This window comes from Dinoponera quadriceps, unplaced genomic scaffold (assembly GCF_001313825.1).
Source record: "Dinoponera quadriceps isolate SergipeBrazil2010 unplaced genomic scaffold, ASM131382v1 scaffold367, whole genome shotgun sequence".
In the NCBI taxonomy this organism is placed as follows: Eukaryota; Metazoa; Arthropoda; class Insecta; order Hymenoptera; family Formicidae; genus Dinoponera; species Dinoponera quadriceps.
Window position 1 is genome coordinate 1,137,851 of NW_014554712.1, and position 27,329 is coordinate 1,165,179.

The 27,329-nt window shown below is 48.1% G+C and overlaps 1 protein-coding gene across 10 annotated transcripts in view; it reads right to left on the reverse strand.

Moving 5' to 3' along the window:
• LOC106741054 (chondroitin sulfate proteoglycan 4) overlaps window positions 1-27,329 on the reverse strand; it is a 63,678-nt gene that overhangs the window by 31,412 nt on the left and 4,937 nt on the right. The window contains exons 1-4 of one of the 10 annotated variants that reach the window (XM_014612636.1): window positions 16,556-17,294; window positions 15,167-16,455; window positions 11,639-12,316; window positions 3,181-3,344 (exon numbers count right to left, since the gene is read on the reverse strand). In XM_014612636.1, coding sequence (XP_014468122.1) covers window positions 3,181-3,344; window positions 11,639-11,735 — 261 coding nt within the window. In that variant the 5' untranslated portion in view covers window positions 11,736-12,316; window positions 15,167-16,455; window positions 16,556-17,294. Of the gene's footprint in view, window positions 1-3,180; window positions 3,345-11,638; window positions 12,317-13,307; window positions 15,140-15,166; window positions 17,295-27,329 lie in introns of those variants that run through there. The other 9 variants (XM_014612639.1, XM_014612640.1, XM_014612637.1 and 6 more) reach the window with 9 other exon arrangements.

Genomic DNA, 27,329 nt, shown 5'->3' on the forward strand with positions numbered 1-27,329 from the left:
GTTTTGCTTATCTCCGTCGTGGTCTTGACGCGCTCACCGCAATGGCACGTTGATATCGATCACACACGGCTCCGTGTATTCCATATGTATTCAATCTGAATTCCAATTTTTGACGTTCCGCGCGAGCAGGACGCATGAAATGGAATTTCGACGTAATGCGATACGTGTCCAACGTGTTTTCTGCGATCCGCAGTTGGTCTTTGCGATTCTCTCTCTCTCTCTCTCTCTCTCGCTCGCTCGCTCTCTCTCTCTCTCTCTCTCTCTCGCTCGCTCTCTCTCTCGCTCTCTCGGCAACGTCGAAAAATATACGGCCCTTCGTGGCCGCAGGAAGTACAAGAAATAATAAATCCCTTTCCGTTTCGTTCCGCGCGCACAGACGAAACGCGGACTACGGCTACGCTCACTGGCGAGAGTGAATCTTTCACGTTCATTTCGTATGCACCGTGTACACGATGCGTTTAATTACCGCCCGTAAATCAGCGCACGCGAGATTCGCTTTCAACGAACGATTATCCCATTAAGAATTATTTCCTGTGACAGCGGCGGCGCACGTTAAGGGAAACGAGACCACCAGGCCGTGTGTGAATTCCGTTGCACCGTTTGTGCGCAACTCTTGCGCGATTTTTTAACGGCAGAAGAAAAAAGGAAAAATTTCCATCACACCTGTGTGTGCGTGCGTGTATGTATATATATATATATATATTTTTTTTTTCGGGACGCGCGAGACGCTCATTATTGCGTAAAATCCGACTGAGTGACTTCATCGTGTTGGACAGTTTTGACCGATCGCGTGAAACTCCCGATGCGCAAAAACGAACGCGCGTCGCACGACGCGGCGGCGTTCCAGCCTCGCCGAAACACCGCGCCGTATCGACGCGCAATAAAACCGGACGTGTGTGTATGTGTGTGTAGAAAAAAAAAAGAGGAAGAAAAAAGAGTCGACTCCGCCATCGCGCGGTAACGCCGCAATTTCATTTCGCGAAACATCGATGGAAAAGACATTACGCGGTTTTGTTCTCGTTCTCGTTCGGCGCGTTGTAAAGCGATCGTCATCGATGTCAACGCGCTGCGTTGAGCCGTCACCGGCGGCGAAGGGAGAGTGTAGGGGAGACGTGGTCGATCATTTAATGAAATAACAAGGGCGTTCCGTCGAACTTCGCGTTCATGAACTCGCCGTGAAATCGTTTTACGACGCGCGCGAATTCCACGGCATAGTTCCGCAATCATTATCATCGTCGTCGTCGTCATCGTCGTCGTCGTCGCCGACGGCTCGACGGTCGATTAGTCGGATGGGATTGTACAGTGACGGAGCCGCGTCCAACCCGCCGCGTTCCAGACGCGATTGCCATGTCGGTTGAAATGCGATAACCCGCGATATCGAAATCCACCTGGGCGATTGAATTTGGCGGCTGGTTTAGCTGTATTTCGCTCGCGGCGGCGAACCAATCAATTTAAATCGGATCCTTCCTCCGCAGCACACGGCCCCTCGCCTACGTAAGATTTTTACAATATCAGTCTGAGGCGTGACACACTCGGTCGACACTCGGTATCGACATTAGCATAAAAATATCGCCGCCGACACTTTTCGCGCGCTCGCGAAATGCGCGGATGTTCGGGTGTCATCGATCTAGCGACGATATTCGATATAAGCGTCGACGTGTTAAATTTAGACGGGAGCTCGTAAATAATATTGATTGCATAAAGACGAGAGAGCGAGGAGAGCACGAGAGAGGCCAAGATACGTCGCGGATTAAGGATATATCGCCGATTAATGCCGTATTTTCACTGACGCATCGAGGGGGCCACTCATAAATTTAGTATTTTTCCAGCGAAATTACGTTTCTCTATATTTATTTCGCTATCTAAATAATAAATGTTGATTTGAAACAAAGTTGACATATATATGCACAATATATGTGCAAATACGAAAATATTAATATTTTTTTAGATTTCTTATTAATGTTGTACTTAAGCTTCAGTCGATCTAATAGAGATGCACAAATAGAAAGAGGTATGTATTTAAATATGTGCATGTATGTGTACTTCGAATATTATTATAAATTATGAACCTTTCACTATTTCGCTATTTTCGAAACAAAATAGCCAATAATTCTGAAGTTTGTATATTAGTGTTTGATACATTAATATATAATGAAATACATTTTTTTAATTGAAAAACAAATATTATATATTTCTTTTAAATAATATCGTTCTCTTTTCGTTTTCTATCAAACAATATGATTTACATTAATGAAATAATATTTTAATTCAAACAGAATGGTATTTATTATTAAATTATGTTGTCTACCAAACATAAGTTAAATAAACACGTATATTAAATCCAAAGAAATCTTTTTTCTGTGTTACAAATCTCTGTGCGGTGTTACATTATCTTAGCTCTTGAATGGTCAGTTTTTTCTAATTGCACGAGTAATGAGTTGGATAATATTTGATAATATTTTAATCTATATGCGCAGTGTAAGTTTCATCGAATTCTTATCAAACTCATTTCACCTTACAACTCCCTTTAAAATGGAATAACTTTTGATCCAGAATTTTTGTGATTTTAATGAAAAAAAGGATATCGTTGTCCCTGAAAATAACTATGTTTTCCTGCCAAAGCACTTTTAAATGCAATGTAGGTCAATGTGTAATTTTTTCACAATTCTCCCATTATTTTGACTTACGGGCAATATATCCTTGAGGGTCGACGCGATGTCGCAAGGATCCGCCGTTGACGATTAGGATCTTTTCTTGGATGCAATAGCTTTTTCTTCTCTCTCTCTCTCTCCTCCTCGTCGTCGGCATTGGACTCGCGCCATCTTTTTTCGCCGGGAAATAAGAATCCCAAAGTAATAAGAGTCGCGGACATGAGCGTTACATCTGCGCGCCCGGTGAATCCTCCTCCTTTTCCCTCGAGGGGGAATATTTTAGCGCATGCGAGAAGCTCTCTTTTTTCCCCGGTATGTCGCAGCGCGTCTAATTTCTCTCGCAAGGACACGGGGAGAAACGGGGGGCGGAGAGAGAGAGAGAGAGAGAGAGAGTCAGGGGGCGAAAGAAAGAGAGAAAGAGAATTCTGACAGACAGGCGTATCGCAGCACGTGCGGCCCGTTAACGACGCGACGACCGACACCAAACAGAAAGCCTATTAATAGAAGTAAGCGCCGGGGGCAAACGAACCTTCAATCTGCCGGTTTCGAGTTTGATCAGGCAGTAATCCGTCTTGCCAGCGGCCAATAGCAGCATGGCGTCGGCGAGATGAGTTCGGAACCGGAAACTGATGTCAGTAGCACCCTTGGCCTCTTGAACCGGAAGATGGATGTAGCTCGCCCCGTAAAACGACACTGCAAGTTTAACAAATTTAATGCGTTTAGGTGGTACAACGCGTAGGAGACCGATGGTGCGCGTTATTATATTGCGGACATTTCCCTGGAAAGAGATAGAGGAGCGGGAAGAGAGGGAGGAAGAGGAGCAGCGGCGGCAGAGGGAAATAGGAAAACGCGCTATTAACGTTGCAATCCTTCATTTTAATTTACATAACGTTGTAGCGCGCTCGCTCGCTACAAGCCCACAGGCCGGTTCTGAAATTACGCAGTTTTGTCGCGACCGGCGAAGGCAGTTACGCCTCGTATTTTATGTTCCGCTGACTAACGTGGCAATAATTAAAATATGAGTTCGCGAAAAGAGAAAAAGTAAAAGGAATAAAAATAACAGAGAGAGAGAGAGAGAGAGAGATGGGGGGAGGAGGGGGGACCCGACCGTTGAGCGCCGCGCTCGCGGACGTCGTATTTTTGCGTAAAGTAAGAAGCGGAGGTGAATACGTTGCAGTCGCCGCGCGAGATCTCATTTTTCCTCGCTGCCGAGGAAGAGAAATTAAGTGTCACTCGGGAAGTTTTATTTCGTTCATCTGTTTCCCCGATAACTTCTGAATTGCGAGCTGAAGTGGCTTTCTTCAGGAAATTTGATATATTTATCGTAGCGAGCCGGTGAGCCGCGGTAAATAAGTCACGACGAAGATGGACAAACCGGTGGTGCGATTTTGCAAATCTGATAAGCCCCGGCGACAGTCCCCGACGGTCTCCGAACTCCGTTTATTTCCAAAGATAAATATTAGCTTTTCAAATAGCGGCCCGCTATTGATTCCCCGTTCAAATTTTTACGTGATTCGTTGTCGTTTACAACGCGAATAATATGCGCGTTTTTCATGCGCGCGCGCTCGGGGGGAGTATGATTTGTATATATGATATTAATAAAAAATAAATCGTATTTTACTTCCGCATGAGATCTACCTGCGTCCTCGTATCGAAAAACAATCGTCGGGATAAAAGGGAACGATATTTCCGGATAAACGCGGTCTTGAATGTGCGGGGGCTTTTTTTCATTTATTCATCGCGGTACGCGTTTGAATCGTCGCGGCCGAAATGAAGAAAAAGACCGTCACCGCGGACCGACGTGTTTAGTTATAAGCGGGGATAGCCGGATGGAAGAAAGAAAAAGAGAGAGAGAGAGAGAGAAATCCAAATCACGCTGATTACGTTAGGAACGCGCGGCCATTATTAATCCGGGATACTTCGGAATTTATCCGCGGACTCGCCAAGTTCCCTCGACAGAGTCTATCGTAGCCCCGAGCCACTTCATTAACAAAAGCGGCAGAAGCGAACCTCTCTCCTGCCGGCGGCTTGATGAATGGATCGTCAAAGTTCCCCCGAGTCTCCCGAGGTGCAGGTTTTTGCGGACTTATACGCCGTTTTACAGCGGTACAAATATCGTCTTCGCGGGGACGAGCAAAAAGTGATAAATAGGCGCAAACGGCTGAGTCCCGTTAGCGAGCTCGAAGCTCCCCGCCAAGTTCCCGCGAACCTTTTGCCTGCCTCACCAGGAGCGGGGGGAGGGACACTTCGGCTATTACGGCTGTAAAATATTCCGGATTAGCGGCGGTGCCGTCCTGAAAGCGAGTTCGCGAGCACGAGTAAAAGCGGCACGAGTCGATGCATCGAGCAGCCGATGAATGACCGGCTTGAAACCGCCTCAAACGAGCGACGAGCGGAGATCCCGTATCTCGCGCGTCGGCTTCAGAGACGTATAAAGGAACGAACCGAGTTGCGCAGGGTTTATTTCCCACCCCCGCAAATGATCTAAGAACGCGTTCAAGTACGTAGAATAACTGCACGGGCCATTAAGTACGAAGAATCTCCCTTTCTCTCTATCTCCCTTCTCTCTCTCTCTCTCCTCCCTTCCGACCGCATCCTTCTCAGCCAGCGGTGCATAGAAACATTAACGTCGACCGCGAATCGATCGTAGGTATTGCCCTCGGTGTTTTGCAGTTCATTGCACCGCGGCTTACTCAATTCGAGTTAGCCCAGAATCGCAATATTTGCGTACGCACAAAGGCACGGCCCGAAATGCGGAAGCGTCTATGCCCGGCGCGAGCCGCCGGCCGCGTCAAGCGAGGATTTTCATTCCCAAGAGAGTCGTTCGTTCGTTATTAAACGCACGGACTAATTTGCGAAAAAATATTAACTCGGGAAATGAAGTAAGAAGCGTCGCGATATTTCGCGAAATTTTAATTTCCCCCGCTGTGAAAGCATTAATATCGCGCGCAATTAAAAAAAAAAATGCCGGATCTTTCGCGAGCCTTCACGGCGAACAATATTTCAGTTTTTTCACACTGCATAGACACAAAGCTTTGCTAATTATTTAAATTTTAAATTAAAAGTTTGCACATAATCAAATGTTGACCGAGCGGACGGACAGTGAGGAAGTGTAAAATATAAACGAAATTAAAAAAAAAACGATAATTACGTTATTTGACGATTTGTGTTTTAATTTTTAAGATCGTCGTCCGTGTTATCCGTTTTTACCTACAATCACCAGACAAATTAATGTCCGCTTATATGTGTAGATTGTTATTCCAATCGTATACCCTCGGTATTGCTCGGTATCGGCTGACACACATTCACCACGTTAATTACAATTCCGGGCAGTTGGATGTATGCATGCATATACATACGCGTAACAAAAATGTACATTTCATTGTTTTTTTTAACGGGTTATATGTTTAATAGAATAGAATAAAAACCGCGAGATTCACAGTATAAAATAACAGTTCGCGTTATACGTGAAAAAAGATCAAGCTGATCATGCGAATGCGTTCGCATGCAGCGTTCCGCTATGGATCTGAATAACGCGTCTAGCATCACAAAGAGGAATTCATTTTGTAACGCAAAATTAAGTAATAAATTGAAACTGGCGCTGGCGTATCTTCCCCCTCCTCACATTTTTTTTCTTTCGCAAACACACACGAAGCGCGCCGTCGAGTTGTTTCACAAATAGTCTGTCTCTGGCGCGGCGTCGAAATCTCACTTTGTACGTTCGCGTAGATGACAGATTAGTTGAAACGAAAAATTGCGCGTCGTTTTTTCCACAAAATGGAAAAAAACGGATCTCGTCGTCCTCACCCTCGTAGTCGTCAACGTAGTCGCCGTTGTCGTCGAAACGGATATTTTCCAACCCGTGTAATACAAAGGACACGACTTGATAGCCGATTCATAATAAATAGGCTAATTCGTTCGGCCGTATTCCCACCGTTAATTGGTCGTAGTTATGCAAGAAGGATTTAACTCACACAGAGTACGTTTCCGGGAAAATGAAGATAAAAGTTTGATATATGATTTCAAAAATGTAAATAGCACGGAAGTTCTTCGCAATCGTTCAAAAAGTCAAGCAGTGGTCCGTTTTCTTCTTTTTAAGGGCATTAATTGACAAGTATAATCTATTTCATTTCTCTGTTTCTATATAGAAACAATATAAATTTGTTTATCTTCAAAAAATTTTTTATCTACGACAAAGGTAGATTCTGGCCTAGATCTTGTTACTGAAATATAGCTTGGACTTTTGCCTTTCAGAAAATAATTTCACCTGGCTGCCACCCATAATTCCCCGGCGGTAGATAAGATGGAAAATAACCTCGCAGAACACACCTTTTTAATTGATTGCCTCACCTTTTTAATTAATTAATTATAACTATATATAAAAAAAAAATAGTAACAAATAAAAAATTGAAAAATAGTGAGACATTATTGCCAAATGTTCAAATCGTCGAAAATGACAATTCCCGTTATGATATGATTCATCAGGTATATGCCAGGTGTCACTCAAAGTAAATGTTCCGACTATTTGCCTGGGAAAACGGCTAGTTGGAAAATTTTTATTTTAGATTTTGGGAATTCCTTTGGTCTCAATTACCTTAAAACAATACTTGAATCTCATGGATCTCAATATTTTTGCAGCCCAGCCTGAAATTGGTTAGTTCTTAAACAAAATAGGTAAAAAACGCAACTAATAAAAAATGGTACAACTAGTAGAAAATAAAAACTATTTTCTTTTTTATTTAATTTTAGGCATCCATAAAGTTTAGATCCTTTTGTTTTATGTAGAAAGATGTGTAGATTGGTAGCTACCCATTGGCAACAAAATTTCAAAAATTATGATTTTGTGGGTTGTATTCTTCTTGCACGACTACACACAGTAAAAAATTTTATGTTAAATTTTACACATTTTACATATCTCAAACGTTCCATACAAATGTTTTCCCACATTAATTTAACACGAAGTGAATATGTTAAAAAATAATATAAATATTATGTTAAAAATTAACGAAAAATCAACATCCATAATATATCAACTGAGAGAGAGAGAGAGAGAGGAGGGAAAAGAGAGAAGTATAAAATGTGTTATTTTAACACTTATACACATGTTGAGTATCGACTCAATACAAAATATTGAAGTAACATAAACGTAATATGTTAAATTAGCACACGAGTATGTTAAGAATTTAACACCAAAATTTTAATACGGATCGATTTCAACGCGAATACAAAAATGTTTCCTTTTTTTTTTATCGCGTACTGGCCAATCATAAGCCAAATCGGGGCGATGGTTTCGTCGTAATTTCACGGCTATATTTTAGATCGAATTTCCCGCGTTTTTTCATCAATCGCGCATATATACGGGCATGCATCGAATTTCGCTAAACACACCGACCGACTTGCATCCGGTGCACGGGGAGTGAAAACGCGGCCCGATGAAATCGCCGGGCGGCACGGGCGTTTCCGCAACTCCCGTAATTCTATTTTTCTTTGCGCGCGGAGAGAATTCTCCCGCGGTTACGTTCCGTAAGCGTAATTGGCCGGCCGCGTTCGAGAAAAAGTATACGGTGCATTAACGCGCGGCGGAACGGTGGTGGGCGCGATGCGCGCGATCCGGTAAATGGAAACGAGCCAGTAAGGTTTCGCGAGAGAACCGCCCCGGCTATCGCGTTTCCTGACGATGATGCCGCCGATATGAATACACATATATATCGAGCGGCAGGCGAAAAATAAGAATTAACAATTCACGTGGCCCAATCATATTCGGTGTGATTTGCCGACTTGAGGTCGACGATCTCGTGTACACACGAACGCTCCCGTCGTACATCGGGAAACCTACGTGAGATCGCGCGCGCGCGCCGTTAGTCGACGGAGAGCTGCGTTACTTCCCGGTTATTTGGGAAGGGAAGGAAAAAAAATTTAACCAACAGTAAGCTCGCCGCGGCGTGCACGAGGATGCGACCGATCCCTGAGTCTCTCTCTCTGATCGAAACATTTTGTCGCGTCCGCTCGGCGGTACGCGCTCTGTGCTGCGGAGCGCTGCACCTCCGTGAGGATGTAAACCGCATGACCGACGCGCGCAAAAAATACGCGGTCGATGCGCGGCCGCCGCGTAACGCCGGCGAATTTCTCTCCCTCGATGCGCATGTTTTTCGCGAAAATATGTATCTAGTCGCGAACCGGCGGGACGTGTAAAAACAAACGCACGATACGCGAGCGAGCGCCGCCGCCGCTACGTCGAGTCGAGCGGAGAATTCATTCGCCGCCGCCCGACTGCCTCGTCGCACGCACCATCCAGATTAACTCGACAAATGGAAAACTAATTATAACGGCCAGGTGTATCGCGGGCTCGTTTTACTACGGCGCGTGTGTTACGAGTGGATTACGCGTAGAAAAGAGCCGGCGGGACATCAACCGCCGAGCGAAATGAAAAAGGGACACCGCCCATTACGTTTCTCGGTCTCCCCCCCCCCTCACCCTCCGGCAACGCAGGTCCGCGTCAAATTCATCGCGAATGGCGCGCTAAGCACGTCAAATTTAATCGAATCGACCTCCTCCCCCCTCCCCCTCTCCCCCCTGAATGTATGACAAACAGAAAAATATGTGAAAAAAGAATTCGTTAATTCGCGTCCATATATGCGCTCGGGCGCGCGTATGCATGTGTGTGTGTGCGCGAATTTTATCGGTACGGAAATACGCGACACGTCGTTATTGATTGTTACGAACCCGCCGGCGAACCTCCTTCTTTTTTCTGTTTTCCTTTTTTCCCCCGGTTTTTTCTCTCTTTTTTTCTTTCTCTCTCTTTTTTTTTTTTTTAACGGAGCTCGAGCACGTTAGAGATTTTCTATTTCGACCTGTATTGCGATGATCTGACCGCTCGTTAAATTCAGATCGATCGGGTAAGATAGCGGCGTCCCGGGGAAGATGGTTCCGTGAAAACTATAACGGCGCGCGGATTACACCGTTTCGATCATCCGGTTTATTCTGGACGGCGCGGGCCGTATATCGAGTATCGCGCAATGATAACGGACACGCCGATAATTCGTGCGCGAGTGCACTTTCGCCCGTGTATTGTAACCCGCGTATGATTTAGCAGCAGAGTTATTACTTCAACGGTGATTTCCGCGTTCGATTATTGCGAATTGGGCAGATTTAATTAGCGACTCTGAAAACACCCGCTCGTTCGTTCGTTCGTTCCTCCCGCCTGCGCGCGGTTTACATCGCGCTCGCTAGGGGACTGTTGCTGCGGTAACGGAGAAACAAGGGGAAAAAAGGAAAGATCGATTTCCGAAGTAACTTCGCGATCGTATTCCGACTATTTTGCCAATGATAAAACGCGGGTGCGTGCGCGATACGCGTCATGATGCATGTTATCGCGTTCTGTTTAGCATCGTGGAAAAAATACCAATCCGTTTCGTATTTATCGACGGCGGCGGGCACGCAGCACGCGCGCATAACGACGTCGGAGGAATTTAAATGACTTATTTCGCAATATCCACGGAACAATTTCCGCTCCCTCCCGCCCCCTGTTTTTAGCATACAGTCGGGGTGCGGTACTCCGCGTTGCGCGCGCGAAATAGTTCGCGCTCTCTTTCTACAACGGAAGACGTAACGTGAATGTTTCATGATACGTTCGAAACTTCCGCGTGATAAGACACGGAAACGGCGTACTCGAATTATCCGTGGAATAACTGTAAAATATCGAGAACGTTCCAGCCGGGACGCGGACGGCCGTTGGAGTGCGTTATTCTCCAAGGCGTGGAAATAGAGGAAGTGCAGGTAATGCGGAATACGGGCGGGTAATATGGAATACCACGATTTCTAGACTGTTGCGTTGCAACATGGCGGATAGAATTGTATTAATTATAGTTGTGGAATTATCAACCGCTTGAATCTCTACAAGCGGCGTCTACAGTGGGAATTTAAGGCGTGTAACGTCCGAGCTTGGAGCTTTAAGCCGTAGGAAATTGATGAATCACAATCGATCTCACATTCGACTGCGATTGGTCAATTTCTTACCGCTTAAAGTTTAAGCCTTACGCCTTAAATTCTCATTATAGACAAAGCTTTACTCCCGGTCGCAATGGTGTTTCAAGAAATTGACCAATCAGTCGATTAATCTCCTCACAGTCGACTGTGATTGGTCGATTTCTTAAAGCTAAAAACATCTATTGTTGATATCTCGCTATTTTCATCGGGTAAGATTTGAAACTTTTATTTAACAGTCCATTTATTTCACAGAATTTTAATCGCCTTCTGTTACGTACAAAACTAAGATATAACTACCTCCGGTCTCCCTTTTAACCGGAAAAATATGAGAACCATTTGTTTAGTAAACGTTATTACAGTGTCGGCGATAATAACCTTACATGCGTGCTATTATTATAAAATATGTTTGGCGCCGGGACTATAATTTTCTATCAGCATGTTATTTCAAGGCGTGGAGTATCGGCGGAATTTCATCGATCGCACGGTAGCGCCGAAGGAGAAGAAGAACCGTGGGTGTACGGTTGTCCGGTATCGGCCGTTCGCAAATTAAGAAAGTTAATAAGAGACAGAGGTGCGCTCGCGCGCACATTTCTCCCGATATAATCGCGCGGGGTTGTTTACGAAGGGTCGCTGGCTGCAGCGCGCGATCTCGCGTACTATTAAAAGCGCCGTTTGGCGATGTGTGCGCGACGGTGGCGGCGACCATTAAACCGCTCTCGCTATAAGTAAATTCGCGAGAACTACTCATGCCGGCGGCCATAAAAGTTAATCTTTGCCGCTCCTTCTCGCGCCCCCCCCCTCCTCCTCCCCCCCTCCCCCGCGCCACTATCTCGCGTCGTCCCTTCGCGATGCGGAAAGCAAAATCCGTATTTCTTTCGACGCGCGCCTCCGCGCTGGAGGTAGGACGGAGAGGGACGAAGGGGAAGGGAGGAAGGAATGGTAAGCAGGCGGAGAGAGAAAGAGTGAGAGAAAGGTCGAGTCACGACGACGTTGCGTCTTACCTTTTTCGTCCGTTTGGCAGTAACCCAGCAGAGAGGCTGTTACTAAGAACATTAGCGGTCCCATGTCGGCGAGAAACGCTGGCCCCTTTCTGTGCATCTTCTTTTATTCAACCACCCCGTTCTGTCCACCGGCCTCCCCCGCAGATCTCCGACGGTCCCCTCTTCTGCCGGTGGCGCGGGTGAAACAGGGTGCACCGTTCTGACGAACGACCTCACGGACCGGCTCTTAAGGGGATATCGATTTCACGTGACGGGGGTTACAAAACGCTATTTACGGGGCAGAGCGGGCTAAGATTCGAACGTACTTTTCCCATCCATTTCTTGCTCGTACGTCTTCCCCGTCACGCACATCGCGGAATCCTGCCCTCCTCTCTTTGTCTCGCTCTCGTTCCACTCCGGGCCGACGTCCGCGTCGACGTCGACGAACGAATCGACGACGGTCGAATTGAGTCACTGTTTCGCGGGACGCTTATCGATCGTAGATCGGAGCGCGTCTCGCATCCGCCGGGACGTTAACGGCTGATTTAGTAGAAAAGTGCGAAACCGTCGAGCGGCGTTCCCACGAACGTCCTCCGCGCGGGCTGACGTATCTCCCAGGATGCGGCGCGAACGGTGCGAAAGCTGGCATCTCGTTGCGCGGTATTCCCTTCGGCTCTCGCGTCGCCGATTCGGTCGATTCTGAAAGAACAGCGGCGCACAGGTGCAGAAACGACGGTTCTCGCTAAACGGCTCCGCGCCGACCGCCGCGCCTCGAGCTTTCAGCACGTATGCGCTCGTTGCGGAGAGCGAGCTGCTGCGAGGGCAGGTGTGAGACGGGCGTGCGTTTCCATCGGGCTTTTCGTGCGGCAAGAGAGAGGTTTCGTTAAAAATTGTCGCGGTGTCGGGGAAAATCTCGTCCGTACGCAGAATAAACGGTCGATACATTTTACAAAGCGCTATCGCGCGGACGGATATCAGTAATATCCCGGGTAGAAATTCAAAACGCGGACTGGAAAGCAGTCCTGCACAAATTGAATCAATGCAAGCTTTGAGACAGTTGTCGTTGGTTTCTTGTCGCAAACGAGCTGTTTCATCGTGCGAGTTATCTCCGTCCGTTTCTTCCGTATTCGTTTGAGACAAGAAATTAACGTACAACTGTAAGACCTACTCATGGGAATCCATTTAGAATCTGCCTTTCTTATCCATATTTAGGCCCAACGAAAACTGACCGATTTTGGTGGACATGCTTATTGAGGTCCATTACAGACTTGGGACAGGCCACGCTTAATTTCTACTCGGGATATTGATTATTTCCGTTACGCCCGCATAAAGTGAACGGAATAACCCTAATAAGCGAAAAATGTTAAATTATAGGAAACTCTGGGTAGGAAAGGAAATTTAACTACTTCCAAACATTTTGCCGATGCTTATCGACGCGGATGAGCTCCGGGAAATTCCCGAAAATTCGTTCTATGCAAATCGCCCCGGGATTGTCCGCAGCGCAAGATCTCGTATGATAATAATTGGACGCGGGGGGGCATTCTTCGGAATTTTCTCCCGGCTGCGGGTAGCGAGCGATTACTTCATCGTTTTAGGTGTGTTTTAGCGATGTAAATGCGTGGCCGGTATGAGAGCTCTCGCCGAAGTTTTTGCGAAGGTTTATTTTCAGGATGAAAAAGCAGCAACGTACCGCGTGACGCTATTGTTCGAAAGCGTCATAATCTCGGCGAGGCCACTGCAAAAAGCAATAAACGTAAAGCTAATATTTTTTGACGGAGATATTTGCGTGGTAGTTACGGCATCGGGAATAATACACTCTCGCGAAACGAACATTTAAAAAATACGTATATATTCGAGGAAATATTAATGTCTATTTAAAAATACATACAAAACTAAATGATTAAAGAGACTAATTTTTGGCGATACACGCGACGCACGTATAAATGTGCGTTTGCGATACGGCAGCTGTTTCGCGGAATAATCTCGTTCTCGGAGAATCCGAAGTCCGAGGCGACATATTCTCGATAATTCAGCCGGTATAATCGTAGCGAGAAAGCTCGATTTCGGCCAAATTGACGCGCGTCCGTGTGCGCTCTCTCTCTCTCTCTCTGTCTTATTTCTTTCCGTCTCTCTCGTGAATCATAAACGAGACTCGCGTCCGTCGCGTCGGTCACGCCGCCTAAAATAATTATTCTCGTCGGAGGCGAAGAGGCGCCGGTCGTTTCCACAACCACGAAAATTACCGTGGTCGAAATTAAAGCCACTTGAGATCCCCGACTCGCGTCTCCCGAGTACAACGGAAAGCAGTATTTTTTCGCGATGTCAGTGAGAGAGAAAGAGAGAGAGAGAGAGAGAAAGAGACCTCTCCCGCGCATTCGAATACGAACCCGCGCGTGTTAAGAAGTTTTCCGCGTAGGTAAGGAAAAGAGAGGGACTTTCACACTGCGAATCTAAACATTTAAACGACCCTGCCAGCCCGCAACTTGGCACTCTCTCTCTCTTTCCCTTCCTCTCTCTTACCGCCCTGCCGTTTACTTCGGGAGTTTCTCGCGAGAAATAGAGTAGGTAGAGGGACGGAAAGTCCCACCGCGGACTTCTTCGCCCCCTGTGAATCTCATTTGCAATGACCGATATTCGACACGGTCAACGATCCTCGAGCGGGCGGCGGGCGACGACGAAATATATACAGAGAGAGAAAAGAAGAGGAGAAGGAGGAAGAAGAAGAAGAAGTAGAAAAGACAGAAGCACAGGGCACAAACAAAAAGGCAAGCTCGACACGCTCGACATGCACACGAGCCATATTTTTCGTCCTCTCGCTTTGCCTCCTCCACCTCCTCCTCCTCCTTCTCCTCCTTGTGCACTCTCGTCCTCCGCGCAGTCGATCGTCTCGGCGCAACACTCCATCGCGGAAAAAAGCGCGCACACCGGCAAGCGCGAGCCGGTATTCTATTCAGCGAATGAGTCGGGCGCAAAACAAACCACCCCTGGACTGCATCCGCACATTTCCAACCGTCACGCTGCGAGCGAGACCTCGAACGCTCATCCATAAGGCAACCCCGTGCAACTCGCTCTTGCGAAACGCGTCGGGGGTGGCAAACTGCGCGCTTTATTTGAAAGGTACACGCTCCGTCCGCACGATCCCGTACCCGTTGTTCTGTCAGATCGCTTTTTCTATATCCACGATATCGCGCCTCTTTTTTCTTTCCGTCGTTTCCACATCATGGCCGCGTGCGCACGAGATCGTTAACGATTTTATCGCGTCTAATTGTTGCCGGAGAAGAAGGCGTTCCGACGGAATTTCCGGGAATGATGCCCATCTACACACACATACATATATATATATATATATATATATATATATTTCTGTGTAAATGGGAATATGTGCGCGCGGACATCGGGCTCGTAGAAAGCCGTTTAATCTCGCGGCGGATTCACGTGAAATAATCGGATCGGAGAGATACATCTCGGTAATTTCCAGTACTCCCACTTCGCCCGGGTGGCCGATTAAACGGGCTTCGGGTATCACGGCGGAACGGCTGATGTTTTTACCATACTTCCTGTTTTTACGCCGCGTTGAAGAGGGTCGCGACTGGCCGAGGGACCGTCGCAGTGATACGATACTCTCGTCCGATGGAAACATATATATACACGTACACGCGTGTACAACACGCGAGCGCGCACACATACACACATGTACATATTCGCGCACGTATCACCCACACGCGTCTACGTACTTAACGCGCTTTCGGAGTACATATGTGGCCATTCCGCGCACACATGGCCGCGTTTGCACACGCGGGATCTCGTGAAAGAAAATCGGAAATGTCCCCTCGACCATCTCTACGCGCGGAAAGGGAGGTGTAATGGAGAAGAAAGCGATGCTGTGTCGCTTGAAAGATGCGAGATTATCGGAGCCAATAACAGGTGCGGCGAAAGGCGAGAATGCGCGCTACAAGCTCCCTAAACTCTATTACGACCGGTAATAGGATCAACGAATCGGCAGGTGATGCGTAATCTCACGTAGTTACGGCCGTTACGTGGCCTGGTGGGACGGTGGCAAGAATCTCGAGCGCTGATTACGTGCGATTGGTATCGCTGGCCGATCGAGACGTGAGGAAAGCCGGCTTGGAAGAGAACGTTTCTCTAAAGCTGCTGAAGCCGGTGAAAGCGGTGCGGGCTCGAATAAAGCTGAAGGAAGGATGCGCTCGCTCCGGCTCGTCGAAATTTACAGCGCGTAGCGTTTTCCCAACATTTTTAATTATCATGAGATGTGACGTCTCGTCTGTCCACCGGCGCCTAGGTTGCCCCGCGCTATCTACGATCGCCGGGAACGGCAATTTCCATAGTACTCCGCGCTACGTCCGCGACGTGTTTTTCCGCGTTTCGCAATGCCACGGGATGGCCAATATTGCCTATCGCGTCTCCCTGGCTGCTACTTTACCTCGATAATCGGTACAACAAGACGACGCGGACAACGCAGTGATAGGATGCATACTCTCGACAAAGCACGCGCACACACACACACACACACACACACACAAAAGAGAGACGGTCAGCCGATATCGTCACCGGCAGGTAGGTAGGATCGAACGCACGCAGATTTCGGACGAGACGTTCGACGGAACGGAGTCGCACTTTACGGACGGCACATACACACAGGCTGTGTGTACGAGGCGGCGAAGAGAAAAGCCATACGCGAATGACGAAGGTGGGCAGAATTTGCGTCCGTGGACCGTGACCGCTCTCTCTCTCTCTCTCTCTGTCTCGTATAGCCTCCGAGTCGGCAAGGAAGCCGAGGACCCGTGTAATGGCTCACGTAGGTGAACTCGTGCACGCGGCTGAAATTTAAACCACCACTACTACCACCATCACCATCACCACCACCACCACTAGCAACGGCAGCACCACCAACAACCACCACCGCATTAAAGTACCCACCGGTACAAGTACCCACACACTACTGCCGGCACTGCCACCGGCGTATCACCGCCACCCACCCTTTGCGCTGCTCGTGGTGGTGAGAGCGAAGCGAGCGCGAGCGAGACGCGAATAGAGCGACGGGAACGAGAGGCGGAGTTGAGGGAGGCTAGCAACCCCCAGACCGGCGTCGCCGTCGTTTCGTCATGGAATCCACGCAGCGGACCGGCCGCCCCGCGCGCATTCCGATAAAATCCGGCCAGTTCCTCTCACGTTTCCTTCACGAGGCGCGAGGATCGGCGGTGGAGGACGTGCGCGGCTTTACGGCCGTGCGTGTCGCGTGCTGCGTGTACCAAAATGGTAAAGGTCGGCGCGGCGCTGCCCCGGCTCGTTTTCACTCGCGGCTGCGGCGTGCGGAGAGAGAGAGAAAGAGAGAGAGAGAAAGACAGAGAGACACAGAAGGAGAGAGAGAGAGAGAAAGAGAGGGGGGAGAAGAAGAAAAAGAGATATGAAGAGAGAGAGTGAAAGAGGGAACCGGTCGTTTTCAGCTCGCTCGTGACAGAAAGAGAGACAGTGAGCAAGAGAGAGAGAGAGAGGGAGAGAGTAAGAGAGAGAGAGAGAGAGGGGGGAAGAGAGAACGCGAGGTAGATAAAAAGGGATACGCGTGCGGAGATAGGAGACGAAGAGAGTGGAGAGAGGACCTCGGCGCTTCGACCGGGCGCTCCTCGGTCCTCCTCTGCCGCACGACGACTGAATCTTCGGGGTGGACTGGGGAGGCTGCGCGCAGGGTCGACCCCGCTCGTTCCTGCACCCCTGGCCTGTCTGCCTGCCTGCCTGCTTGCTTGCCTGCCTGCCTGCCGGCCAGTGGTGGTGGCGACGCGAACTACGGGGCGGACAGGGACGCTGTTTTAGGATTTCTCTTTGCTACGACGACGCATTTAACCCTGCTCGATGGGCGAGCGATGATGAAGTTTGATGATAAGGCCGTTATAAATATTAATGGTGGGCGATACGGGCCGTTTAAACGCGAGAGCGCCACAGCAACGCGTTGCACTCGTCCCCCGCCCCCTCTCCCCCCGCCAGCCCGTCGCAATTAATTAGACGTTTTGTCGCGGGCCGGCAGGGTTCCTTGGTCGCGAGATCACAAAGGTGGCGTTTCCCGGCGTTTCTCCTCGACTGGGAAATTAATCCGACTCGATGGGCAGCCGATAAAATTCTGATTTTTTATTCAAGCACGGATTGACTTATGTTGAACCGTATAGCGTGAGTTACGCACTTTTATCCTCTAAAATGAAGAAAGAAAGAAGGGAAGGAAAGAAAGAGTGAGAGAGAAGGGGAGGGACGGATGGAGGGAGGGGGGAAAGAGAGAGAGAGAGAGAGAGAGCTTTGATTTATTGGATTAAATATAAATAATGTTTTACCGCGAAACCGCGTCGGGATAAATGCGCTCGTTGTTTATCCGACAAAAATCGCGCCAGTGCGAAAATGAAAACGGGACAGATCTGCCGTTAAGAGCCCTCTTTAATCAGGAATATGTCGAGTTTTGTACTCGACGAGCAAATTGGACGAGAATTAATGCAGTTTAATCAAGAAGTTGTCCCGCTGAAATAAATTTAGTAAAATGTTATCCATTTTACCACGTTAACAATCTCTTATTCACATAACAACAAAATAATGAAATTAAATTCTTCGCTCAAAACATCGCGGAAAAGCGTATGTATACAGTCGCATATTGCACGTACACGCCCGCATCTTGTTCCGAGACGACGACGGGGGGAGGGAGGGAGATGATAAAACTGGTATTTCGGATATAAATGTGTCACGGGTTGTCTCACAGCCGACGATTGCCTTTGTCGTAACGTTGCACAGTGAAAATGTTAATTCGTCGCAAATATAATTACACGGATCTAATTAACTATACCGTGCTTTGTGTACGCGACTACCGGTGCTTGTTTAACAGGATAGCAATGGCCGCGGGACAAATTGCGCATTGTATGCGAACGCTGTTCACTTCCGGGATATCTCTTCGCGTGCGTGCGTGCGCGATGACACATTCGGTGTCCGTGCCCGATGAATATGCGACAGTGCGTCGCGACGTCTTGCGTAATGCGTTAAATATGCGTAGCTGTGCTTGGTATTCGCACGGAAACGGGGGCGCCCCGGCAAAATTCTTCCTTGCTAAATCATACTCTTCCTAAAGTGGAATCAGCGTATTGTCACTGCGAAACAGTGAAATCAGTTGTAAGTTTAGTACTGCAATCAGCAAAGTTTCGCTGAAAGAATCTAGTTAACAGCAGCCGATGGAATACCACAGATATTTCAGTGAAATCTTACTGAAAATCAGTAAATATTTATCGATATCGGTGAAATATATCCTACTGATTCAATTCAACACTGATTCGTTTTAAGAGTGCCTCCGATCTTCCTAGTCGGCACAAGCGTGCTTTACCAATTAACGAGGCCGAAATCGCGTGAACGTCAAGGATATCGTTGCGCAGCAGTAGAATATTTATTCGTCGTAAATATCATTCGGCATACACACATACACACACACACACACATATCTATGCACACATTCAATATAATAGTACTGGATATAATTAGCCCTTCTGCATTTGGCGTAGGCAACCCGGCCGGTGTTTGTTCCAGGGAGGTAATAATAACTGCACGGCCGAGTGGCACGACGCTAACAGACACCGGCTGCCTTTTCGCGCGGCTTATTAATTATAGACGCGTCCGGCGAAGGATAAAGACGACGACGACGACTGAATAAACGTAACCCTTGCCATTACCGAGCGGTTGTAGAAGGTTACGCGAATCGGGACGGCGATCGGGAATTTGCGAGCGTGCGTGTGGCTCCGTGCGTACGATATAAAAATAATCTTACCAGTTTATTTCGCACGGCCGGTTTTCTCGTTCGGTCGTTCGTTAAATCCGTATTATCGTCGAATCACGAAAGAAAGAAAGAGAGAGAGAGAGAGAGAGGGGGAGAGAGAGCCGCGTTAATAATTTGCTCGGACATTGTTTTCGATTTAGCCGTAGCTTATTCGGACGACGCGATGAAATCACGGCTCCTCTTATTTGCACGAGTCTCCTCGGGAATGATTGCATATTTACATTCGAGAAGCGCCGCTCGGATTGCGAGTCTATCTGCCGAGTCGCTGAAGAATAGCGGAGACAAGGGATGTACTCTATCTCTCCTTCTCTCTTTATTAAAAAGTTGCTCTTCTTCCGCTTGAAAAACGGCACCGAATGGCATGATATAAAGCGGCACAAAGTATCGGTATTTAAGGCTCTCAGGTAAGGGCGACTTAAAAATACAATAGTACCGTGGGCGCATTACAGTGCGCCCACGAGGCCCCATCTGGCCGGCGTAGTTGACGGAAATGCGAGGGGGAATAGAAGTTAAAATGCGCCGAAGTTGCGCCCCTCCCTCCCGCATATTCCTCGTATTCCGCGAGCTTAAAGCCTGCAGTGGTTGTACGTTACGCGCCTGAAGTTCCCGCTTAGACACACGGGGTACCGCGGTCTGATCTGGCGAAAGCCGTTCGCAAATTGTTAGTTAAACGTAGTCTCTATTAACGGCTTTTATTAATGCGGTAGCGGCGTCGGTCGCGGCGCGCGATCTTCCATTATGATCGCGATAAGTTTAATGAAGTCAGCGGTACATTCGCAGTTTAACGGGCGGGTTTTTGCACGCGAGCGCGCCTTTACTCCGTGTTTTTACCCACAATGAAGTTTAGTTGCGAAATTCGCCAAAGTCGAGCGACACTCGAGCGTTCTACGAGCGTTTCGCCGACGTAATGGCAATTTAAGGATCTCGAGAGTGAGCACGGTGGGCGCACGGTTTACCGACCCCGCCTGCATAGTTTCCCCGGAGCGCGCGCTCACGCCGCGAATTTTTGTAAGACGTGAGCCGCGAAGAAGATGACGCTTGGCCGCATTCCCGGGGGGGCCATTCCCGTTCTCCCGAGCGGTTATCGCGCACGTACGGCAATTTCAGGCAAATTGTTTGTAGCGGAGCTCCCGCGAACTGAAACGGGAGTATTAGCGCCCCCGTTGCGTCTGGCTCCGCGGCGATCCGCGGGCATCGGAGCGATTAGAAATTTAGATTCGTCGTCGGCGAGTACGCGGATACAAGTGCGCATCTCGCGGCCGATCTCGATTGAACGATAGTTTTCGAGATCTAGAGGTTTTTCTCTCTCTCTCTCTCTCTCTCTCTCACGCGAGATATCGGACGAGAACGATTTTACATTTTTCTCCGCGAGAATTCCCAAGTCGAAATCTTGGTCCTATGTTAAATCTATTTGGTTCTACATTGAGCCCGAAGACTGAAGAAAACGGAAGTAAGCCAAGTCGAAATTTTAGTCCTAATTTAAGTCTAATTCAGTTCTACGTTAAGCGTTCAAAGATCTTCTATTGTGCTCCTTTGGTGCTACAAATGGGGAAGTTTTTTCTCCGCTTTCTCCGAAGATGTAAAACTAAAATTTCGGCTCTGCAGGACTAGATTCCCTGTGTAGCGTGAAAGGAACACTTACTATTCACGCTACAAGTGGGAATTTATTCCAGTTTCCTCCATTTGAAGATTTAACGTAGAATTAAAAATTTCGACTTTTCGGGAACTTCCCATTCGTGGCGTCAAAAGAAGCGCGATAGAAGACTTTTGGAAACTTAACGTAGAATTAAATAGACTTAATGTAGAACATAAATTTCGACTCGGGTTTGCTCGCACGTTACATTCGCGTGACGAGCAATATGTTTTTCGGCCCGAGATTAATGATGCTCATTATGCGCATCGGCGGTATTTGTCGGCCCGCGCGATTAACATGTCGTCCGTGGGACAAAGTTGTCGGCAAATATTTGCCAGTTTTCGGCTCATCGCGGGACTTCGTTAAATTCGTGAGACACACACGCGAAATTAATCATTCATCGTTCGGGGGCGAGGGGGAGTAAAGTCACGCGGGTAATAATAGAGCAATAACGATAATTTGCGCATTTCGATTGAGAATTGGCGCGAGGCTGCACTACAGAGCGGGGATTTTAAAGCGGAACGGCCTGCCCGTGTGATATTCCCGTCGGAAGATTCGTCGGATGATCTATTTTGTGAGCCCTTTGTGCGCCCGAAACTGCTTCTTTGCCGCCTCGCCAACGGAGCGGACAATATTTTCTTTCTCTTCCTCGTCTTCAAATTTACTCCGCCCCGGGGAAATGTTGCAGAAACATAACTAGAGCGAGAAATAACACGACGTATCCGCGGAAAGAATATATGCCGCGGAATTACCGCGAGGAAACGGCGCGACCGTTTCGCTCGCCGCCGAGATTCATCGCGTCCGACAGCCGCGAAACTGCCGCCTTCCCCACCTCGCGGGCACACCTGTCCCCGCATATTCGTACGAAATTCCCGATTTCCCTTCCTAAGTACGCGCCAATTATACGCCAGTTCGACGTTATTGGCGCGACGCGACCCCGGCGCCCCTTCTTCCCGCGCGAATTTACATGTCCTCGGGGAAATGTCGAGGGACTCCCGGCGAGCTTAGGGGCCGAGATAAAACGTTACACCCCCGTAAGAGCGAAACTGCGTGCGAGGGAAGTCGAAGTCGCATAAAAATTATTTATACGACTTTCACGGCACGCTCTCTCTCTCTCGCAGCGCGCGCGCGGCGCACCGCGCGCACGCCGACGACTCAATTTTCCGTACAATTTCTCGCGAATAGCCGACCAGCCGCGCGCATTCTCGCTCGCGCACGCACGTCGACTAATCGACTATTCCATCCAAGAATTAATAAGAGCTGAGTTCCCGGGGAAGAGAAAATAAGCCTCGCGGAAAGGCTTTAGCGGCCGGCCTTTCGCACGATTTCGCACGCCGAAGGCGAGCGAAAGGCGCCATAATGCGAGAGGTTTCACCTCCCCCGCCTTCTGCTGGGATTCGTACGAAATTTACTTCACCTCGGGGAAACGTTGGCGCGATATGAGCACGGGCGATATAAAACGTTATGCTGAGGGGGATACGTTCGTTACGCCGTGAAATTACCGGCACCGCTCGGGCCCGATCCTTAACTCTCGGCGCTGCTGAAGTGCTCTAAACCCTTCGCCGGCTTAAATCTATCGAATCCGCGGACAATATTTCCTTCCTCGACGAATATTTACTTCGCCCCCGGGGATACGTCGCGGCCGTGGTAAATCGGAGCGTAACGACACGGAGGATACTTGCGCGCGCGCGCGATAAAGTTAGACCGCGAATTGGTGCGCCACTACGTGCAAATGTAGCGTCCATCGCGTTTCGCGATAACCAGTTACACCGATACTTAAGGAGATGCATGTGACATTTCTCCCATTTCTCTCTCTCTCTCTCTCTCTCCATCCGCAACAATTAACTGAATTGTAGTAAGCCTTTATGTACTCGAAGTGTCGAGAGATACAACAAAAGTATAAACTGGAACATCTGGTAAATTTTAAATTATACAATACAAAAAAGCATTTTGTACTTGTGTGAAAATCAGTTCTTGTTAAAATTTTTATGTCGAATTTTTAACATACTTGTGTATTAATTTAATATATTATGTTAATATTGTATTATCTCAGTATTCTCTGTTGAGTCGATACTTAACATGTGTAAATAAACTTTTAAGTATTAAAATAACACATTTTGTACGTCAGTATCGATGAGTATATTAATATTATGTTAATTTTCGTCATAATATTTGCATTACTCCCGAACATATTCACTTTGTGTTAAATTAATGCAAAAATTCGTGTGGACCGTTTGGAGCATGCGAAACGTGTCAAATTTAACGGAAAATATTTCACCGTGTGTAGTTTTGTTATGTGACAAACGAAAAGTTATACTTTCCGCGATGCGATTTATTTCATTTCGATTCTTTCCAATCAAAATTAAAATCCGCGCTTTCAATTGCAGTTTTATTTTCAGCTTGGAGAAACGTCACACGCTTTTCGACGTAATTCCAAAATTACGAATGAAATAAAACAAACGACTGACTCTCCGTAGAAAATGGAACGGTTTTAACTTTCGAATGCATTTTGTTTCACGTCGCTACGACTATTCTGCGCCGAGATATCGACGAACGGCGAATCGTTTGACTGGGGAGCGAGGCCCGCTGACAATGTTGCGCGCCCCGTTCCTTACGCGCCGCGTTCGAAGGTGTCAAGCGCGCGGCGTAAACGCACCACAATGTAATAAAAGCGCGAGCCGCCGGTCGACGGCAAAGAACGCCGCTTGAAAAATGTCACGCGCGCTTCGAACCGCCGTATTTCGGCGAAAAATCGACGTAGAAACATAAAACAAACGCTGTTCCCTGTTCGGAATTTTGAGTTGTATACGTATATATATATATTGGTGATATCTCGTGACATGTGTTCACGTGTATGATTACACACGTGATACACACGTGCTAGGGGAGACCGGGGTTAAAAGTCATACGGGTCACGTTGTCACGGAGCTTAAATTTCAATAAATAAGGGAAATATTTTACTTTACAGTGTAGATTATAAAACGGCATCATTATGTGGATCACGTGGTATATTATTAACTTTAATATAATATTAAAGAAAAACGTTGAAACAGAGAAAATATATATCTTATTTTCTTTATATACGAAAGACACGACCGACTCGGGAAATGAGGTCCTGTTGTCCAATTTGCACGATGTTAGCTTCGAGCTTGATAACTTTTTCACATATAAATATACATAAGATTACTATTCTTTTTAAGCTTTTTAAGCTAACTTTTTAAGCTGAAGGTTGCAGCCACATAAAAATGTATACGACATTATGAAATATCGTGCGCACTTTTTTCATTTTAATTCGAATATAAAAAGTGTGATTACGCTTTGGTCTCACAGAGACGCCACAATATAATTGGACATAGAAATAGCGTTGGAAGTGTGCAAAATACGAAGAAGTTTTCGTGTTATGTGCTTTGTTTGAAATAATGTCACGCGGAGATGTTTGTGCGATCCATCATTTTACTCTGAATGATACGCACGTGATTTCGCGACTTGGACCGGTATTATACAACCAACGTCGAGCACCGCGCGATAAAGTCACTCTCGGCTGATGTATGGTTACGAGTGTTTGGTCAAGAATTGGTTGCTTGGGCCTGAGTGATCATCCGATTATAATCCGATATCGAGGCGATACCGGCTTCCAATATTAAAACGGTCTCGAAAATCCGTCGCTTAGTAATCCCGACGCGGGTCCGATCGTAAAACTTTATACGCGGATCTCTATGTGCTGATTATCATAAAGTATATACGTTCAATCAAGGAATGTAATGTTCACGAAACTTCTCTCGCAGCGCGAGAATCTACTGATTCTTTCATCGCCGGATTATTTCCACGCAGTGAAAAAAGAGCTCGCCCGTCCTCGCAAAAACTTTCACGCCGACGACCTGACTTTTTTCCCAAGTATTCTCGATAGGAAGAAGGCGCGCACAAGGCTGCGTTAGAAAGGAAAAGATTTGCACGAACGCTTAGCAGGAGGGTCCCGTCTGAAGCTCTTGTAGCCGTCGCAAACGTTTCCTGCTACATCGCCGCCCACTACAGACGCCGTCGTGTACATCGACCTTTCAACGGAAGAAAGACGAAGTTTATAAATATTTCGCGGTTTTGCCGCGCTCACCCCTCGCTCGCTGCCGTGGGCGCGCCAGAAAGTGATGTTTGAAGGGCTTCGCCCGCCCGGCCAGCCGGTCGGTCGTCCGACGAGAGAGAGAGAGAGGTACACTGAAATACGTTAAAGGGCTCTTCTGTGCGCGAAGGGTCGATAGGGAGAATTTCGATCGAAAGAACGTTTGCACGCGCAACGACAACGATGTTTTTTCACATGACGCGCCGCGCCGATGAAATCGCTCTCTTTCTTCCTCGCTCGCCCGGGCGCGATACAGCATGACTAGAATTGGAACGGAAAGTTTTTATATGGCGAAATCCACCTGAAAAATTCTCACGACGGCCTCCGCTGCCGTTTAATTACGCGATATTGCACACTCCTGTGTCGCGTAGGGCGCCGCTCTTTGTGCCTGGCGTGCCGTGCAAATACACGGCCTTTCGCCGACACGTGGCGGCGGGCCCGACGACGATCCTTTGTCGCTTCTCCGTTTGATTCCGAAAAGTCCGTCCGATCTCGTTTTCAGGAACGAAGCGCACGGCGCATAATTATTTTTTACGAATGCACGCTTCACTTGGATCGGGTGGGCGTCCGGCTGTCGTACTGTACTCTTTTGAATGAAGAATGGCAGAGAGAGAGAGAGAGAGATTTTTCTAGCAACGACGACACGGTTTGTCCTTCCGCTCGGCGCACTTCTCCGATAGGTACATTACGTTAAAAGATGCAGCGGCATCTCGTATCGCCATGCCGACGATTTCCGAACGCATCGCTGGCTCCATTGTTATTCATTTTGATTCAAGATTAAGGAATTCCTATCTCCACGTGGCGCGCGTAGCGTGACGCAGATAGCTCATCGAGACGGGAGGATATAAGGGGGAAACGGGACGATCGCGACGGAGCGAAAAGTTCCGGCGATGTTACGCGCATCATTCGAGACACGCAACTTCGCTCGGTGCGTCGATGCGCTCGCGTTACGAGGAGAGACTGATATTTGCGCGCGGGGCTCTCGAGAGACCGGACTTCGAAAACATTCCGCGCACCGCGGGATAAATCAACATCGCATAATTTCCGTCGTTAACATGCCGCGCCGACCGGTGATTCACGGCGGCGCTCTTAATAGCGCCTAATATTCTTAAGAATATTACCGTGGCGGGCGCGCTTAAAATTTAAGAGCACGCCCTTTTTATCCCCCGAAATAAATCAGGAGACGCATAATTTCGGCCGTTAATACCGCCGTTTTAATAATTTAACGCGCGAATCCGCGCGAGAAAACGGGGCCCTCCTTCCGCCGAAAACTTGCGAACGCCCGCGGACATGATCGACTTAATTTGGCGTTAACACGGTGTCTTAGTAATTCCGTTCGGTCTATCGAGAGAAAGAGAGAGAGAGAGAGAGAGAGCATATCTACGTGCGAGTTCTTTCGAGCAATTTTTCGGCGAGAGAGTCGACGATCGCCGCTTTAATCCCTGTGTACACAATACAGCCCTTATCGCGGCGAGGTTCCCTAACGAAAAGGAGAGATTCCGGGGGGATCAGGGGAAACGAATGAAGCGGCGGACGGAAGCGTTCCGGGTGCGTTTTATCACATCCGGGTAACACGTAACACGCAACTCGTGCAGATGCACGATACTACCCTGTTACCGTTCCGCTCGAACGAGTTATTACGCGAACTACTTATTAGCGTTAATGCCAGCGCCGACGGCGAGGCGGGCGGAACGCCGTTCCGAACTCGCTCACGCTGCTTCAAACTGTTTCTCGCGGATCCAGGGGGCTCGAACACTCATAATCGTGCAGGCCTACTCGCGTTCATACCGGTACGCGAGTGCGATCTCAACGTGAACGTGACTCGCCATTGACGTGGCGATGCGATGCGCTCGAGTAACCAGCCGTTCTCGACGTGTGCACCCTCTCTCCATCGATGATCGATACAATCGAGGGGACCGGCGTGGAGGGGGGGGGNAGATATACACGCGCGGGGTAGTCGCGGCGGAGCCGACCTCGCGTACGAGCGGAAAAGGCGAAACACGCGGATGCACTCGCGCGCACGCCCCGCGCGCACAAAAGCCTCGAAACGGTGGAATGATAGCGAGACGGAACTGGAATCTGCTTGTTTGTTCGAAATCTGGCGCTGTTAAATGATGTTTCCATAGAGAAGCGGCTTGACGTCCGATATTGG